The sequence below is a fragment of the Elgaria multicarinata genome, chromosome 17, assembly GCF_023053635.1.
Source record: "Elgaria multicarinata webbii isolate HBS135686 ecotype San Diego chromosome 17, rElgMul1.1.pri, whole genome shotgun sequence".
NCBI classification, from domain to species: Eukaryota; Metazoa; Chordata; class Lepidosauria; order Squamata; family Anguidae; genus Elgaria; species Elgaria multicarinata.
In genome coordinates, this window is record NC_086187.1 from 20,367,767 (window position 1) to 20,384,301 (window position 16,535).

The following is a 16,535-nucleotide window of genomic DNA, read 5'->3' on the forward strand; positions in this document are numbered from 1 at the left end:
AATGATTTAACCCAAATACAGCCCCGTCTTGTAACGAAATCCAAAACGTGTGCGACGATCCCCCTGTGTAGTGCGTTGTGGCTCCTTTTATTCTGCCGCCAGAATCAAGGTCACTTTCATTTTATAAACGGCAAATCCAATTTAAATGGTGTGATATACTGCCGTCACCCACTCTGGGCCTGTTAAATTATTTGATTCTCAAGAATGGATGGTGCAGCCTTGAGTAGACAATTTGATTTGAGGGATGAAAGCTATTCGCAGCTATTGTGGAGCAAGGTCTAGGGCCTTTAGCTGTTAATAAAACCCATAATTATTTTGGAGCTGGGGCTTGGGATGAGTCTGTCTGCCTGTCTATGTCTCCCCCCTCCCCTTCTGTAATCCCTTCCACAAGGCTTTTCATTCCTTCCTGTCCCCCACTCTATATTTGTATGGATGTGTTGATCTGAACGATAATGTTCTAATGGCAGTGATTGCTTTGAGTAGAGTTCTTTTGCTGGCTGCTTGGGGGATCTGTAAAGGGCAGAGGAGAGGGGTATAAGAGAGCCAGTGTGGTGTAGTGGCTAAGGTGTTGGACTGGGAATCGGGAGATCTGGGTTCTAGTCCCCACTCAGCCATGGAAACCCACTGGGTGACTTTGGGCCAGTTACAGACTCTCAGCCCAACCTACCTCACAGGGTTATTGTTATGAGGATAACATGGAGAGGAGGAGCATTATGGATGCCGCCTTGGGTTCGTTGGAGGAAAAAAGGCGGGCTATAAATGTAATAAATAAAGAAATAAGCTCAGTGGTAGATCCCCTGCCTTGCATTATCATCATTCTAATTCTTACCCGTCTCTCCTTCTGAACTGAGGCGGGGAACAACACAAAATACAATACAATACTGGTTAAAAGAGTATATAAAACCAGTACAATATTAAAATAGCAATCACAATGTATTCAAATTCTTAAGTTTAAAATCCATCTGGGTAGGCCTGCTGGAAGAGACTAGTCTTTATGGCTGTCTTAATGGCTGACTAGTCTTTATGGCCAGTGGGGTGTAGTGGCTAAGGTGTCGGACTGGGAGTCGGGAGATCCGGGTTCTAGTCCCCACTCGGCCATGAAAACCCACTGGGTGAGTTTGGGCCAGTCACAGACTCTCAGCCCAACCCACCTCACAGGGTTGTTGTTGTGAGGATAAAATTGAGAGGAGGATGAGGATTCCTGCGTTCCTTGCAGGAAAGAAAGGCGGGATAGAAATGCAGTAGTAAAACTCAGGGAGAGTAGTAAGCCGACGAATCTCCTCAGGCAAGCCATTCCACAGTCTGGGGGCAGCAGAAGAAAAGGTCCTCTGGGTAACAGTTGTCGGCCTAGACGTGGCTGACTGGAGTAAACCGAAGGTCTGAGGTTTGATCCCTGGTATCTCCAGGTGACGCAGGAAAAAGACTGCCTCACGGAGAGCCGCTGCCAGTCCGTGTTGACAATATTGGGCTTGATGGGCCAATGGTCTGACCGCAGTGAAGGCCCGCTCCCTATGCTCCCTCCTGTGTTCTATGAGAGGGAATAACATAGACCCATTGAAATGGATGGGACAAGTTCGACGAACATGGGGTACCCTCCTTGATTTATGGCGTTTCCATACTGCGCAGTGGGTGAATCTCTCAGGGCAGCTCCCAAATCATAACAGCAAGCCAGTAAAATTCGACCACCCCATCTCCGCTGACCCGCAGGAGAACTGCCCCTACTAGGAAACTGCAGTTTTGTAAGGAATGGACAGACCGAGCGTTGCTGCTGCTGGTGGTTTTTTAAAGAAACCCCCATGTTGATTTTCTTTTCTTCTTTTTACAGCCGCACTTACACAAGATAGTGAACAGCTCCATGGAACTCGCGCAGACGGCGAAGGAGCCCTACAACTATTTCTTGCTGTTGAGAGCACTCTTCCGGTCCATAGGCGGCGGGAGCCATGATCTCCTGTATCAGGAATTCCTGCCCTTGTTACCCAACTTGCTGCAAGGTCAGGGCGAACAGAGGGCAGTGGCCCTTTTGGTGTCGGGGGTGGGTGGGGAACCTTAGGCCTAGGGGCCAAACCTGGACTTCTTGGGTTCCCCAGATGGCTCCACCTGCTTCCCCCCCCCCCCACTACTGTTCATTTGATAGTTTCTCATCTTTTCCCCATTCTAAACTGCTGAAATGTCTCTCCGGAGACTTAGGGCATGGCTAGACGACTGTTTATCCCGGGGATCACCCGGATGATCCTGACACCGTGGGACGAGTGGGCACCCGTCCCGCTTTCGTCCTGGCTCCTTGCAAGTAACTGCGAGGAGCCGGGCACGGGGCTCCTCATGAGTTCCGTGCCCATTGGGGGTGGGGTAGGGGGAGCTGGAGATATTTTTTTTTAAAAAAAACCCTCACTGTTTGCACTGGAGCGCTCATCTTGAATATAATACAAAAAAACAAAATGGCGGGCGTGACGTCCTCCATCCTCCCGGGACGTCGTGCACCGCATGTAGACTGGGGTGAGGATCTTGGGGGCACCATAGCGTGAGATCCTCCCCCCTCCCTCCCTCTACACCAGGCTGGTGTAGACATGCCCTCAGTTACTGAAGCTAAAGCATCCTTCAGAAAGAAAAAGAGAGGTAGCGTAGTGGTTGGAGTGCTGGAGTAGGACTTGGGAGATCTGGGTTCGAGTTTCCACTTGGCCATGAAGCTTGTTACATTTTAAGACCTTGGGGTCATTTCGGGATGCCCCCAGGTGCTAATTTTCTTACCTCTCATGCACAGAGAAAAGTGGTTTATTGTATCCAAGCTACTTCTACTGTGTATTTATTCATTTAGACATTTGTATCCCACCCTATATCACAAGGATCTCAGAACAGCGTACAGATAAAATCATACAAACAACAAAAAGCAATAAATATACACAGCTAAAACCAAATCAAACCATTAATAAGCTAAAAGCAGTACAGATTTTAAAAACAGCAAGACCTTTCTTAGTTATGAGATGTAGAGAAGTGATTTGGCCTAACCTTTAACATGGACACACACTTTCACTCTCCCATGACCACCTGCTCTTGAACACTGGCTAGCCAGCGTGGCGTAGTGGCTAAAGTGTAAGACTGGGAGTCAGGAGATCCGGGTTCTAGTCCCCACTCCGCCATGGAAACCCACTGGGTGACTTTGGGCCAGTCACAGACTCTCAGCCCAACCCACCTCACAGGGTGGTTGTTGTGAGGATAACATGGAGAAGAAGAGGAGGATTATGTACGCCGCCTTGGGTTCCTCAAAGGAAAAGAGGCGGGATATAAATACAATCATTAATTAATAAATAAATAAATAAAATATGCCAAAAGACTGACCACCAGATCGTTGCTTCTGCTTGTGCCTCTTACATACAAGCTCTGTCGTTCATACTCTTTCATTCCTCCTTTCGTTCCTAAAACATTGTGCCCATTTGAGGGTGCCTGATTCCAAACGATTTAGCTTTCTTTTCTTTTTTCCCTTTTTTTTTATAAAGAATTGTGAGTAAATTCTAGTTGGTGGATCTGTGTTGTTGTTTTTTAGTTGAATTAATTTTATTTAGTTTTCCAGTATTTGCATATAAACACATGTTCATAAATAAATACATGTTCATTATACAGTAACCTTTTTTTTACCACCCAGAATTGTATACATAAGTACTTTTCATTACAGTTTTTATCTTTTATCCTATTCCCTCTCTATTCCCTCCCTCCTGTCTGGCACATTTCTCATAAATTGTCCCATCTCTTTTTCTGGGATGTTATATCACTTCTGTTTATCTCTTCCTTTATTATTTTTAGAGTTATCTCCTAACGTTACTTCTTTTCAGGAGTCCCAGAGCATCCTACAGGCCTCTGCCAGAGTTGTTCTATTCATTTCTTTCTTCATATATTCTATACATTTTTGCCAATCTCTCTTAAAGTTATCTTTTTGCTTTATTCCTCTTTGTAATTGTAATTTTTATGTCAATTTTTCACTAATTGCGTTTCCCCAAACGATTTAGCTTTCTGATTCCAGCTTTGCTGAGGAGTGGAACAAATTATTAACCCCAAGGTATCAGGGTCCCTTTATATGAAAACGAGTTTTTGCGCAAGCGCTCGTGGTAGTTCGCCGTGTATGTGACTTGTATCAATGAAAATGCAATTATACATGCTGCAGCAAAGCAAATGCAGGTATAATGGAAACAATATCAATAATAGCAATCCCTATTGCATAAAAAAGCCTCTTTCCGAAATTGAGTTTGTGGCCCTGGGGCCGAAAAGAGGAAATTTTGGTTTTAAGTCCATTGTTGCTTGGTAATCAATCTAAGGGTTTTATCGATGCCTCCTGTCGCATTTCAGGGCTGAACATGCTGCAAAGCGGCTTGCACAAGCAACATATGAAGGATTTGTTTGTTGAGCTGTGCCTCACTGTCCCCGTACGGCTGAGCTCCCTCCTTCCGTATTTGCCGATGTTGATGGATCCTTTGGTGTCGGCCCTGAACGGATCTCAGACGCTGGTCAGCCAGGGCCTGCGAACTCTGGAACTGTGCGTGGATAACCTGCAGCCGGACTTCCTGTACGATCACATTCAACCCGTGAGAGCAGAACTCATGCAGGTAAAGGCGCAGTTATAAGGACGGGCCACCGGGGGTCACTGTTCGCTCAGCTACCTGGCCAGCTTGGCTTGGCTTTTAGATAGGGTGTCCCTATGAAAAAGAGGACTGGGCTCCTGCATCTTTCACAGTTGTATTGAAAAGGGAATTTCAGCAGGTGTCATTTGTATATATGGGGAACCTGGTGAAAGTTTCTCTTCATCACAATAGTTAAAGCTGCAGGTGCCCTGCCCTCTTTTAAATCTGGTCACTCTAGTATCTCTACTTTACTTTAGAGAGTAATTTGGTCCTTCATCTATGTTAATGACTTACCCTATTTCTTTGATTCTAAGACGCACTTTTTTCCCCGTATAAACATCTCTAAAAACGGGGTGCGTCTTAGAATTGTGGGTGTGTCTTGGGTTTTTTTTTCCTGTTGGTGGTACTGAAATTAGTGTGCGTCTTACAATCGATGGCATCTTACAATCGAAGAAATACGGTATAATTTTTTTTGTATTTTAAACTTTACTTTTTTTCCTTTCTTTTTTTTTTTTACATTTCTTTTCCTAGGTTTTACAATGTATGTTTTAAACTTTGTAAGACCGCCTAGAGGCCCAGTATTGGGCAAAAGGCGGGATAAAAATAAATATAATAATAGTAATAATAATAATAATAGCTCCTGCACCTTTAACTGGTGTGATGAAGAGGAAATTTCACTAGGTTCCCCATATATACAAATGACACCTGCTGAAATTCCCTTTTCTATGCAACAGGATACAGTATCCTGTTGCATATACAGGAGCCCTGTCCTCCTTTTCATATGGTCACCCTACTTTCAGACATCTTGATAGTAACGCAACATGGAAAGCGCTCTTTTGATGGGCTGGAGTTCTCCTGTAAAGTCATCTTACCAATATTTATGTGGAAATATTTGCCTTTTGGGCCTGGGTGGGCGGAGAGAGGAGAGAAAATCCTGATTTGTTTCAGCCCTGTTGGCTTAAAATGAAGACTGGCTTGCTCCATTTCTCTGACTCCCTCCGCCCTGTGTAAATCTGAGGTTCAAAAGAGTGCAAGTTAGCAAGCATAAATTACGATATATATATATTTTAAAAAGGACATGTATTTAAAACATTGTTGCACTGCACTTCATCAAATTTGATTCTGGGGCAGTTTGCGAAAGAAACGTTTTTAAAAAGGCGCAGTGCACAATCATAGAATAGTAGAATTGGAAGGGGCCTATAAGGTCATCGAATCCAACCCCCATGTAGGAATCCTCCCTAAAGCATCCCTGACAGATGGCTGTCCAGCTGCCTCTTGAATGCCTCTAGTGTGGGAGAGCCCACCACCTCCCTATGTAACTGGTTCCATTGTCGTACTGCTCTAACAGTCAGGAAGTTTTTCCTGATGTCCAGCCGGAATCTGGCTTCCTGTAACTTGAGCCCGTTATTCCGTGTCCTGCACTCTGGGAGGATCGAGAAGAGATCCTGACCCTCCTCTGTGTGACAACCTTTCAAGTATTTGAACTCTAATGCCTCCCCTCAATCTTCTCTTCTTCAGGCTAAGCATGCCCAGTTGTTTCAGTCTCTCTTCATAGGGCTTTGTTTCCAGACCCCTGATCACCCTGGGGTCTGGAATACTTAGAAGCGAAAAAGTTCTTAAACCAGATAGAGACGTTTTAAAAACGTACCTTTCCAGGCTCTGTGGCGGACGCTGCGCAATCCCGCTGAGACCATATCCCACGTTGCTTACCGGGTGCTTGGCAAATTTGGGGGGAGCAACCGAAAAATGCTGAAAGAATCTCAGAAGCTGCAGTACGTTGTGACGGAGATTCAAGGCCCCAGCATTACGGCCGAGTTCTCTGACTGCAAAGCATCGATCCAGCTCCCAATGGAAAAGGTGAGATTTGGTTTGTCCGCCTGTAGTAGACCTCATTCCCTTTTGACTATGTATTCCAGATGTGCTTCTGCAGGCTGCTGTTCACAAAACCGTTGTCTTGGGGTCGATGAAAACATCGCAGAATTGCCCTGTATTAGCCCACCTCAGCCATGAATAGTCAACAAAAATAAAGAAGTTGTTCAACATTTATTTATTTACAATATTTATATACCGCTCCCCATTGAAACTTTTGGAGCGGTGTACAAGATAAAATAAAATGAAAACCGAACAAACACCTTAAAATAGATTTTAAGAGATGCAAAATGTACAGTAACCTGTGGCTGGTCAATAAGGAAAGGCTTCCTGGAATAATGATGTTTTCAGGAGGCGCCGAAAGTAATACAAAGTTGGCGTCTGCCTGACCTCCAGAGGCAGGGAATTCCACAGGAGGGGGGCCACCACGCTGAAGGCTTTTCCCCTGGTGGACTCCAATCAGAGGAAGGGTCTACATCAGTGGTTCCCAATTATCTAAGTACTGGGGACACCTTGTTTTTCAAATGCCAAGCCAAGGACCCCCTATTTTTGAAAAATGTGTTATCTCTATGGTAGTTACCTGTGCAAAGCAATTTTTTGGAAAAAAATAAGGGGTAGCCCCTAATAAGCAAAGGATTTTAGGTATACTAAAAAATAGACCATAAAATTTATGATACTAACACGCAAAAATGACAATGATTTAGTTAGGAATATAAAAACGAATTTAATTTTACTAACGTCTAGTTTACAATTGAACAAATTATGACTTGTCTAGCAGCTACTAAACCTAAATGTGATGGGAGAAATCATGCCTCTTTTTGTCCCGAACAATCCCTTCCACATCCGGTTCAATATTTCCTACTTTTAATCTCAAATCTGGATCAACATCGAGCCGATTTCTAGGGTTGTTCTTCATATAACAAAATGTCGAAAATGTTTGTTCCCAAAGGTATGTGGAACAAAAGGGAACTAGATGTTTCAAAGCTTTTTCACCTAACTTCTTATAATCAGGAAAAACCTTCACCCAGAATTGGTCCAGTTTATATTCTTTGAAAAATTATTTCAATGAACCATCACAAGGCACGTCAACAAGTGCGTCTTGCTCTTCCGCAGATAGAGTTGTTAGTTGTACATCACCACATTCAAAAGGATTCCTTCTCCATGAGTTTTCAGGAATAGGTGCAGGGAAGTAATCTCTGAAGCTAGTCGCTAAATCACGCAGGTGCTCATGGTATATTTTACTTCTGGTAGGAATTCGTCATCAGTGGACTCCAGAAATGAATAGTGAATATGTGAATGGTGCCATGGACCTCCTGGATGGGTTACGTGGACCCCCTGGGGTCCATGGACCACCAGTTGGGAACCATTGGTCTATGTGGAACCACCAGGAGCATGGTTTTATATCTATATTTTTATCTATATCTTTTTTATTGTGAATATTAACAAAACAGAACAAAAATGTAAATCATGAGAAAGAAAAAGAGAGCGGTTCACAAAAATTTTGTGAACCTCTCTGGGCGGTTCACAAAAATTAAAACCGTAATAAAACAACCAACAGGTTAAAAACGCAAATACAAAATGCAGTATAAAAAGCACAACCAGGATAAAACCACGCAGCAAAATTGATATAAGATTAAAATACAGAGCACTTCTGAGTTCAGCTGCCCCGAAACCTTCTGTACAATGTTTTTTCCTGTTGACTAGAACGCTAGCTGTGCACGGAGAGTCCCGCAATGAGAAATGTTTTAGATTTGCCTGTGTAAAATGAAATCCTTCTGAATTTCCCGGGGTTGACTTAGGAAGGCAATCTCTGTTTACACCATGCATCCGCGGAGCCAGGAGTAAAAGCCGCTGAACTCTCAAGAATTGGGACGGGGCGCCAGCAGAACGAATCCATCTTTTGTGTTAGTGCCGGAGCGCGAGGCGTTCCACCTCGGTGGTCTGTGGAAAAATGCATTGCTTTTTTCCCGTTGAACACTTGATAAAAAGTTGTCTTCGAGACGCGAGTGACCAACATAATTCAGGGACTGGAATAATATTTCCCTACAAATGGCGGGTGTGTGGGGGAGAAACAGCAGCAGGGCAGGAGGAGTCCAAACCATTCAAAGGTCACTTTTATCTACATAATTTTATATCAAGCGTTTAAGCATGGGCGATTGGGTTTCCTTTTGCGATCAGTTAGGCAACAAGATTTCTTATTTCATGGCTCTCGAATGAATTTCGCAGTTGGGCTGCATTTGATCAACGTCCTATTTTTGGGGTAGGGGGGAGTGACCCTGCTTTTTTCATTTTAGAGCAAATTCGTTTGTGTAAGTGTGTTTGTATATGTGTGTACATACACACACACAGAGAAAAAGTAAGTGAGTGAGTGAATATGATATCTTTTATTGGGCCACCTTCGACAGAGCGGCTGTTGTAAAAGGACTCCAATAAATCGTCATTAAGTCAGTCCCAAGGTCTAAGATGCCATTCCGGAGACGTATTTATGGAGTGCTTATTCCGTGACGGAAGTTTTTTTCTTTTCTTTTTTGGGTACGAAAGTCTGAATTTCTTTATGAGCTGCTTAAAGCAGCGTTTACAGTGTGTGATATATTCACTTTGTTTTCTGCTTAACACTAAGGTGACCCTATGGAAAGGAGGACCGGGGCCCTGCATCTTTCACTGTCGTATAGAAAAGGGAATTTCAGCAGGTGTCCTTCGTATGCATGCAGCTCCTCGCGAAAGATAAAGCTGCAGGAGCCCTGCCTTCTTGACCAGATACAAAACTGGGCAGGGCTCTTGCAGAGGGAATTTGTATCTGGTCACTTTTGTATCTGGTCACTCCAGTAGACCTCCTGCAGCTTTAACTGCTGTGATGGAGAGAGAATTTCTCCAGGTGCTGTATTCATACAAAGGACACCTGCTGAAATTCCCTTTTCTATACAACTGTGAAAGATACAGGAGCCCGGTCCTCCTTTCCATAGGATCACCCTACTTAACACGTCAGTTAAAGCTCTAGGCCAGTATCCTGTTTGTTCAGAGTAGCCAGCCCAGTGCCCCTGGGAAGCCCACGAGCAGGTGGGAAGGCAATAGCCCACATTCTAAGTTCGTTCCCCATCAATGGGTCCCCTGTGGTATTCCGCCTCTTGACATCAAGGCTTCCATTTAACTATTACAGCCATTGATAAGACGACTTCTTCATTTATTTATTTATTTATATAGCACCATCAGTGTACATGGTGCTGTACAGAGTAAAACAATAAAGTAGCAAAACCCTGCCGCATAGGCTTACATTCTAATAAAATCATAATAAAACAATAAGAAAGGGAGGGGAAGGCACCAAACAGGCACAGGAGAGAGTAAAACTAACAGTCTACAAGTAAGGTCAAAATCAAGTTCTAAAAGCTTTAGAAAAAAGAAAAGTTTTCAGCTGAGCTTTAAAAACTGTGATTGAACTTGTGGTTCGCAAATGTTCTGGAAGAGCGTTCCAGGCGTAAGGGGCAGCGAATGAAAATGGACGAAGCCGAGGAAGAGAAATAGAGACCCTTGGGTGGGTAAGAAACATGGCATCTGAAGAGCGAAGAGCACGAGTGGGGCAATAGTGTGAGATGAGAGAGGAAAGATAGGGAAGGAGCTAGACTGTGAAAAGCTTTGTAGGTCAACAGGAGAAGTTTATATTGGACTCTGAGGTGAATTGGAAGCCAGTGAAGAGATTTCAGAAGTGGAGTAACATGGTCAGAGCGGCGAACCGAGAAGATGATCTTAGCAGCAGAGTGGTGAACAGAAACCAACGAACTGATGTGAGAAGAAGGAAGGCCAGAGAGAAGAAGGTTGCAGTAGTCCAACTGAGAGATAACCAGTGCATGAACAAGAGTCTTGGCAGAAGAGACAGACAAAAATGATCGAATCCTGGCAATGTTATATAGGAAAAAATGACAGGATTTAGCTACTGCCTCAATATGAGGAACAAGGGAGAGCGAGGAGTCAAATATAAAGCCAAGACTACGAGCTTCCTTGACTGGAGGAGTAAGTGTAACATCATTGACAGTAAGAGAGAATGAAAGATAGGGAGAAGGTTTAGGAAGAAAAACAAGCAATTCTGTCTTTGCCATATTAAGTTTCAAACAACGCTGAAGCTACCAAGCTGAGCATTGATAAGACTTCTTCTTTGTGGCACCATCTAATCCCCTTTTAAAGTCCCCTGCCAAAGGAAGTGAGGCAGGTGGCTACCAGGAGCAGGGCCTTCTCTGCTGTGGCACCCCGGCTGTGGAATGAGCTCCCTAAGGAGGTTCGCTTGGCACCTACATTATATGCTTTTAGACGCCAGGTGAAGACCTTTTTATTCTCCCAGCATTTTAACAGTCAATAAATACATTTTAACTCGGTGTTTTAAATTCGTAATTTTGCATTGCTGCTGTTTTGATCTGGTTGAGCTTTTCTATTGTATTCCATATTATGGTTTTATACTGTTGTTTTATACTTTGAATGGTTTTAATTTTTGTGAACCGCCCAGAGAGCTCCGGCTATTGGGCGGTATAGAAATGCAATTAATAAATAAATAATAAATAAATAAATAACTCACCTAAACCAGCAACAACCGGCACACACCTTAACACACGTTTTGCACTACCTAACTTGTGAAGAGCGCGAAGGTGCATTTTCTTCTGTGTTGTGTTTTTTCCTCTCCTGTCCTGCTGAAGCAGCTGATTCCTGTTTCGTTTCTTTTTCCAGGCCATTGAGACGGCCTTGGACTGCTTGAAGAGTGCCAACACCGAGCCGTACTATCGGAGGCAGGCCTGGGAGGTGATCAAATGCTTCTTGGTGGCCATGATGAGCCTGGATGACAACAAGCATGCTTTGTATCAGCTTCTTGCCCATCCCAAGTAAGTTTGAACTTAACGGTGTATGGAATTGCGGTCGATAGGTCAGGTCTAGTTCTTGGGGGTTCACCCAGGGCATTTGCAGTGGGTAGCGTCCACTGTTATTTATTTATTTATTTATTTTATTTTATTTAACGTATTTATACCCTGCTCCTCAGCCAAAAAAAGGCTCTCGGAGCGGCTGGCAATTAGTTAGCAAAAAAGACAGTCCCTGCCCTTAGGCTTACAGTCTAATAAAGACATGGCACGCAAGGAAACAGAGTCCGGGAAGGGAAGAGGGAAAGAGAGAGAGAGAAATTAAGTGGACCAGGAACAGGGCTGATGGGATTGTCCTGCTCCCGAAGGAGGGGAGTCTAACTGGAGCCAGGCCCCGATGTTTCCTCCGCCTGCTCCTGTCCCCCATGTTAGCCCTAAGTAGCGTCGGCCCATTGAACATAATGGAGCTTGTTAGTTGTGATTAAGTCCCATTCATTTCAGTGGTTCTGCTCTACGTAGGACTAACATTGGATGCTGCCTATTGTCTCCTACTAGAACAATAGGGTTGTTTTTAGCATTTCTGGCATTTTGGGCCTTACCCCCTTGGCCTTGTCCACCAATGAAATGCAGCCCCGGAGACCTTCTCTAAAACGGAATCCAGCCCTCAGGCCGAAAAAGGTTCCAAATCCCTGACTTAGATGTTAGTTTGTGGCAGATTGCATTGAGATGGGAGTCGTGTGCTGGTTTGATCCAAACGAATTGCTCCAGACTCAGCTCGGAACAAAACCTTGGCTGGGTTTGCACACCACGCTAACCCACACTCAATGGTTGAGTGTGGGTTGTTGTGGACCTGTGGGTTGTTTGTGGAATTGTGGGTTAGCGTGTTGTCCAAACCCAGGACATTTTCTGCTGGATGGTTTGTTATCCGTGCAGTGGGCTGAGCCGCGTTGAGAACCCAAAATTTGTTGTTGGGTTGTTGAGGGTTGTTAACCCACACTGCATGGTTAACGAGCCACCCTGTGGAAAATGTCCTGGGTTCACACAACATGCTAACCCATGGTTCAACAAACAACCCACGGTTTACCAACAACCCACGCTAAACCACTGGGTGCGGGTTAACGTGTTGAGTGAACAGCCACATTCTGTTGAAGTAAGTCTATCTAGTTGTTAAATGCGTCTCCAAACGGCGTTTTGGTCTTCGCAGCTTTACCGAGAAGTCAATTCCCAGCGTCATCATTTCCCATCGGTACAAAGCCCAGGATACACCTGCCCGTAAAACGTTTGAACAGGCCTTGACGGGGGCGTTCATGTCGGCCGTGATCAAAGATCTCCGCCCAAGTGCACTTCCTTTCGTGGCCAGCTTGATTCGTCATTACACTATGGTGGCCGTCGCCCAGCAGTGCGGTGAGTCATGCAGCCGTGGACAAGAGATGAAAAATCAAAGCATTGCTGTTCATTTCTCTGCAAATATGTGTTGTTGTTGTTTTAAAAAACGGTTCAACACATGTTGTTGGTATCTAGTTTCTAATTTGGCGTAGGGACGCGATAGAGGTTTATAATATTTGAGCATGGTGTAAAGAAAGTGGGTGAATAAGGCAAATATGATAAACTATAGGCATTGTCTATTTGTAGAGCCTTTTTTGGTGTGTGGGGGGAAATAGCCGTGTTTTCCTATTTAACGGGACACTCTTATTTCTTATTTTCTGCTTCCTTCTTGCCTTGACTGCAATCCACCCCCCAGGTCCCTTCTTGCTCCAGTGTTACCAGGTTGGCAGCCAGCCCAGTACGGCCATGTTCCACAGCGAAGAAAACGGATCCAAAGGCATGGACCCATTGGTGCTGATCGACGCCATCGCCATCTGCATGGCCTACGAAGAGAAGGAGCTCTGTAAAATCGGAGAGGTGGCCCTGGCCGTCATCTTCGACGTGGCCAGCATCATCCTGGGGTCGAAGGAAAGGGTAACGAAACGCTTCGAGCTCGCGCGGACGTGGTCTTGCTCTTAGAACGGGCGCTGGGGTCCTGCGAAGGGCTGGCTTCCTCGCCTGCTGACCCGCGCGTCTTCCTTTGCTCCTCTTCCCCAACCTCCAGGCTTGCCAGCTCCCCCTGTTCTCGTACATCGTGGAGCGCCTCTGCGCCTGCTGCTACGAACAAGCGTGGTATGCCAAGCTCGGGGGAGTGGTGTCGATCAAATTCCTCATGGAGCGGCTGCCCCTCATTTGGGTTCTCCAGAACCAGCAGACTTTCCTCAAGGCGCTGCTGTTTGTCATGATGGACCTAACAGGAGAGGTACGTCACGCAGATAACAACTCAAGAAGAGCCCTGCTGGATCAGACCGAGGGTCCATCTAATCCAGCGCTCTGTTTACACAGTGGCCAACCAAGCAGGACATGGTGCCACAGCACCCTCCCACCCATGTTCCCCAGCAGCTGGGGCACACAGGCTTACTGCCTCAGATACTGCACATAACCATCTGGGCTAGTAGCCATTGATAGCCTTCTCCTCCAGGAATTTATCCAAGCCCCTTTTAAAACGATCCAAATTGGTGACCATTGCTACATCTTGTGGTAGTGAATTCCATAATGTAACTCATAGAATCATAGAATAGCAGAGTTGGAAGGGGCCTACAAGGCCATCGAGTCCAACCCCCTGCTTAATGCAGGAATACACCCTAAAGCATCCCTGACAGATGGTTGTCCAGCTGCCTCTCGAAGGCCTCTAGTGTGGGAGAGCCCACCACCTCCCTGCGTAACTGGTTCCATTGTCGTGCTGCTCTAACAGTCAGGAAGTTTTTCCTGATGTCCAGACGGAATCTGGCTTCCTGTAACTTGAGCCCGTTATTCTGTGTCTTGTACTCTGGGAGGATCGAGAAGAGATCCTGGCCCTCCTCTGTATGACAACCTTTCAAGTATTTGTAGAGTGCAACTCTGTGCTGTGTGAAGAAGTCCTTCCTTTCATCTGTCTCGAATCCCCCACCAATCAGTTTCATGGGACGACCCTTTTGGGTTCTAGTGTTCTGAGAGCAGGAGAGGAAAAGGCCGCCACTGACTCCCATCTGCCACCTCCGTAGGTTTCGAACGGAGCCGTCGCCATGGCCAAGACCACCCTCGAGCAGCTGCTGATCAGGTGCGCGACGCCGCTCAAAGACGAAGAGAAGACGGAGGACATCCTCACGGCCCAGGAGAAGTCGTTCCACCACGTGACCCACGACCTGGTGCGAGAAGTGACCTCGCCCAACTCCACCGTGAGGAAGCAGGCGATGCATTCCTTGCAGGTGCTCGCGCAGGTCACGGGGAAAAGCGTCACAGTGATCATGGAACCGCACAAAGAGGTGAGGCCGTGGGCTCGGGTCCATCTCCAGGGGCCCGGGTGTTACAGGCAGCAGAATGAGGTCCGGCAGAGTGAACTGTACCGTTTTGAACTGCACATGGTATACTGTGCTTCTTCTAAATGCCTCCCTGCATTGACGTTTATTTATTATTTCATTTATATCCCGACCATTTTTCCTCCAAGGAATCCAAGGCAGCATACATAATCGTCCTCTCCATTTCTATCCTCACAACAACAACCCTGTGAGGTAGGCTGGGCTGAGAGTCTGTGAGTGGCCCAAAGTCACCCAGTGGGTTTCCATGGCCGAGTGGGGACTAGAACCCGGATCTCCTGACTCCCAGTCCAACACTCTAACCACTACACCACACTGGTTCGCAATTTGCGCGATTTATTTCACATGTTTTTATCCCACCCCTCAGCCCAAAAGGCTCCCAGAGGAGCTTACATCCAATGAGTAAAACAAAACAGGCCCTGACTTCGGGTTCATGATCTAAAAAGGCACGGCACGCAAGGAAGAAGGGATGGGAAGGGAAGAGGGAAAAAAATGAAGTAGCCTTTTGGAATGGCTGTGCTTCTCCCTTTCATCTCCCTCCCTGCAAGTAGAAAAGTGGATGATTGAAACGTTTTGCTCCCAGGAACTTTTTCACATGGGCGAGCATCCAAATTTGGCATTCCCCCGTTTTGCAGCTTGAAGAGGTGCAGACCGCTCTCCCGCTTCGGAATTCTGCTGTCCTCTCCATTCTGCTGTGTGCCTGCAAAATGACCTATCAATTTGTTTTGTCATTTTACATTGAATACCCGAGATTTTCATGAAACTCCTCTTTGCCTTGTGCTTTCTAGCAAGTCTGCGCTTGACGATTTGTTTCAGGCTTGTTGCTTTTCTTTGAGCCAGCCAGTTCTGGATATGCCTTTTACCTGCCTTGCTTTGTGGGTTGCGTGCAGACGATTCCCTGCAAAAGGAAGGATTTTCTTCTGCACGGCGCCCCTGCGATTGTAGGGGCGCGTGAACGATCGCTCAAGGCAGCGGAGCGTTGGCTTTCGCAAGGCCTACCTGTAGCGCGGAGGCTGTCTCATAGTGGTAACCAAAGAGGGATTTGTGGAAGGCTGTATTGATGAAGAGGGGTGTCCCGGGGCTGAATCGGGGTTTGATCAGGCTTCGTGTCAGACCATACGACGATTGCGGGGAGAAAGCGTGGTGGCGTTTTTGATGCTGCAACCGAGACCACATTTCTAAGTCTGCTTGCTTTCTTCTAGGTCCTCCAAGACATGGTTCCTCCCAAAAAGCACTTGCTCAGGCACCAGCCGGCAAACGCCCAGATTGGTTTGATGGAGGGCAACACGTTTTGTACCACACTTCAACCCAGGCTTTTCACCATGGATCTAAACGTTGTGGAACACAAAGTGTTCTACACGGAGGTACTTGTCTTTGCTCTGTATGACCAGCCATTTTAAAACAGGGGCTAGGCTACTTGGTTCCCGCCACCAAAACGTTTTGGACTACAACTCCCATGAGCTCCGAGTAGAATGTGCATAACGGCTTTCACAAGAGTTATGGGCAACTGGTTTCACAGCGTGTTGTACAAGCATAATGCACAACTGCTTGCACATCCATGCTCTCACAAATATAACTTTAGCCGGATTCTTCTCTTGCGCAGAAATCTAGTTTCTGGTAGCGCAAAGTCATTTGTGCCAATGGAATGACACAGTTGAATACTGCCCCCAAATATTTTTTTACATTTCCTGGGCACATAACCTGGCTTTTGTGACTAGCCATGCCCACAATAGCAGCCATTTTGTGGTCGTGCTCACGAGCGTTTCTTAAATTTCCGGAAGTGCTCATGGGGCCCAAACGTTTGCCAATTTTTGCTTGATATAGTTGTCCTTCATCAGCTGTGA

The 16,535-nt window shown here is 45.8% G+C and overlaps 1 protein-coding gene across 1 annotated transcript in view; it reads left to right on the top strand.

The window, feature by feature from the left end:
- The window catches only part of TRRAP (transformation/transcription domain associated protein), a 166,765-nt gene that overhangs the window by 25,830 nt on the left and 124,400 nt on the right, over positions 1–16,535 (top strand). Inside the window, exons 19-27 of the mRNA XM_063143617.1 lie at positions 1,826–1,991; positions 4,336–4,592; positions 6,264–6,464; positions 11,187–11,338; positions 12,516–12,715; positions 13,053–13,270; positions 13,401–13,598; positions 14,380–14,640; positions 15,894–16,055. Of these exons, the coding sequence (XP_062999687.1) occupies positions 1,826–1,991; positions 4,336–4,592; positions 6,264–6,464; positions 11,187–11,338; positions 12,516–12,715; positions 13,053–13,270; positions 13,401–13,598; positions 14,380–14,640; positions 15,894–16,055 (1,815 nt within the window). The remainder of the gene's footprint in view (positions 1–1,825; positions 1,992–4,335; positions 4,593–6,263; positions 6,465–11,186; positions 11,339–12,515; positions 12,716–13,052; positions 13,271–13,400; positions 13,599–14,379; positions 14,641–15,893; positions 16,056–16,535) is intronic.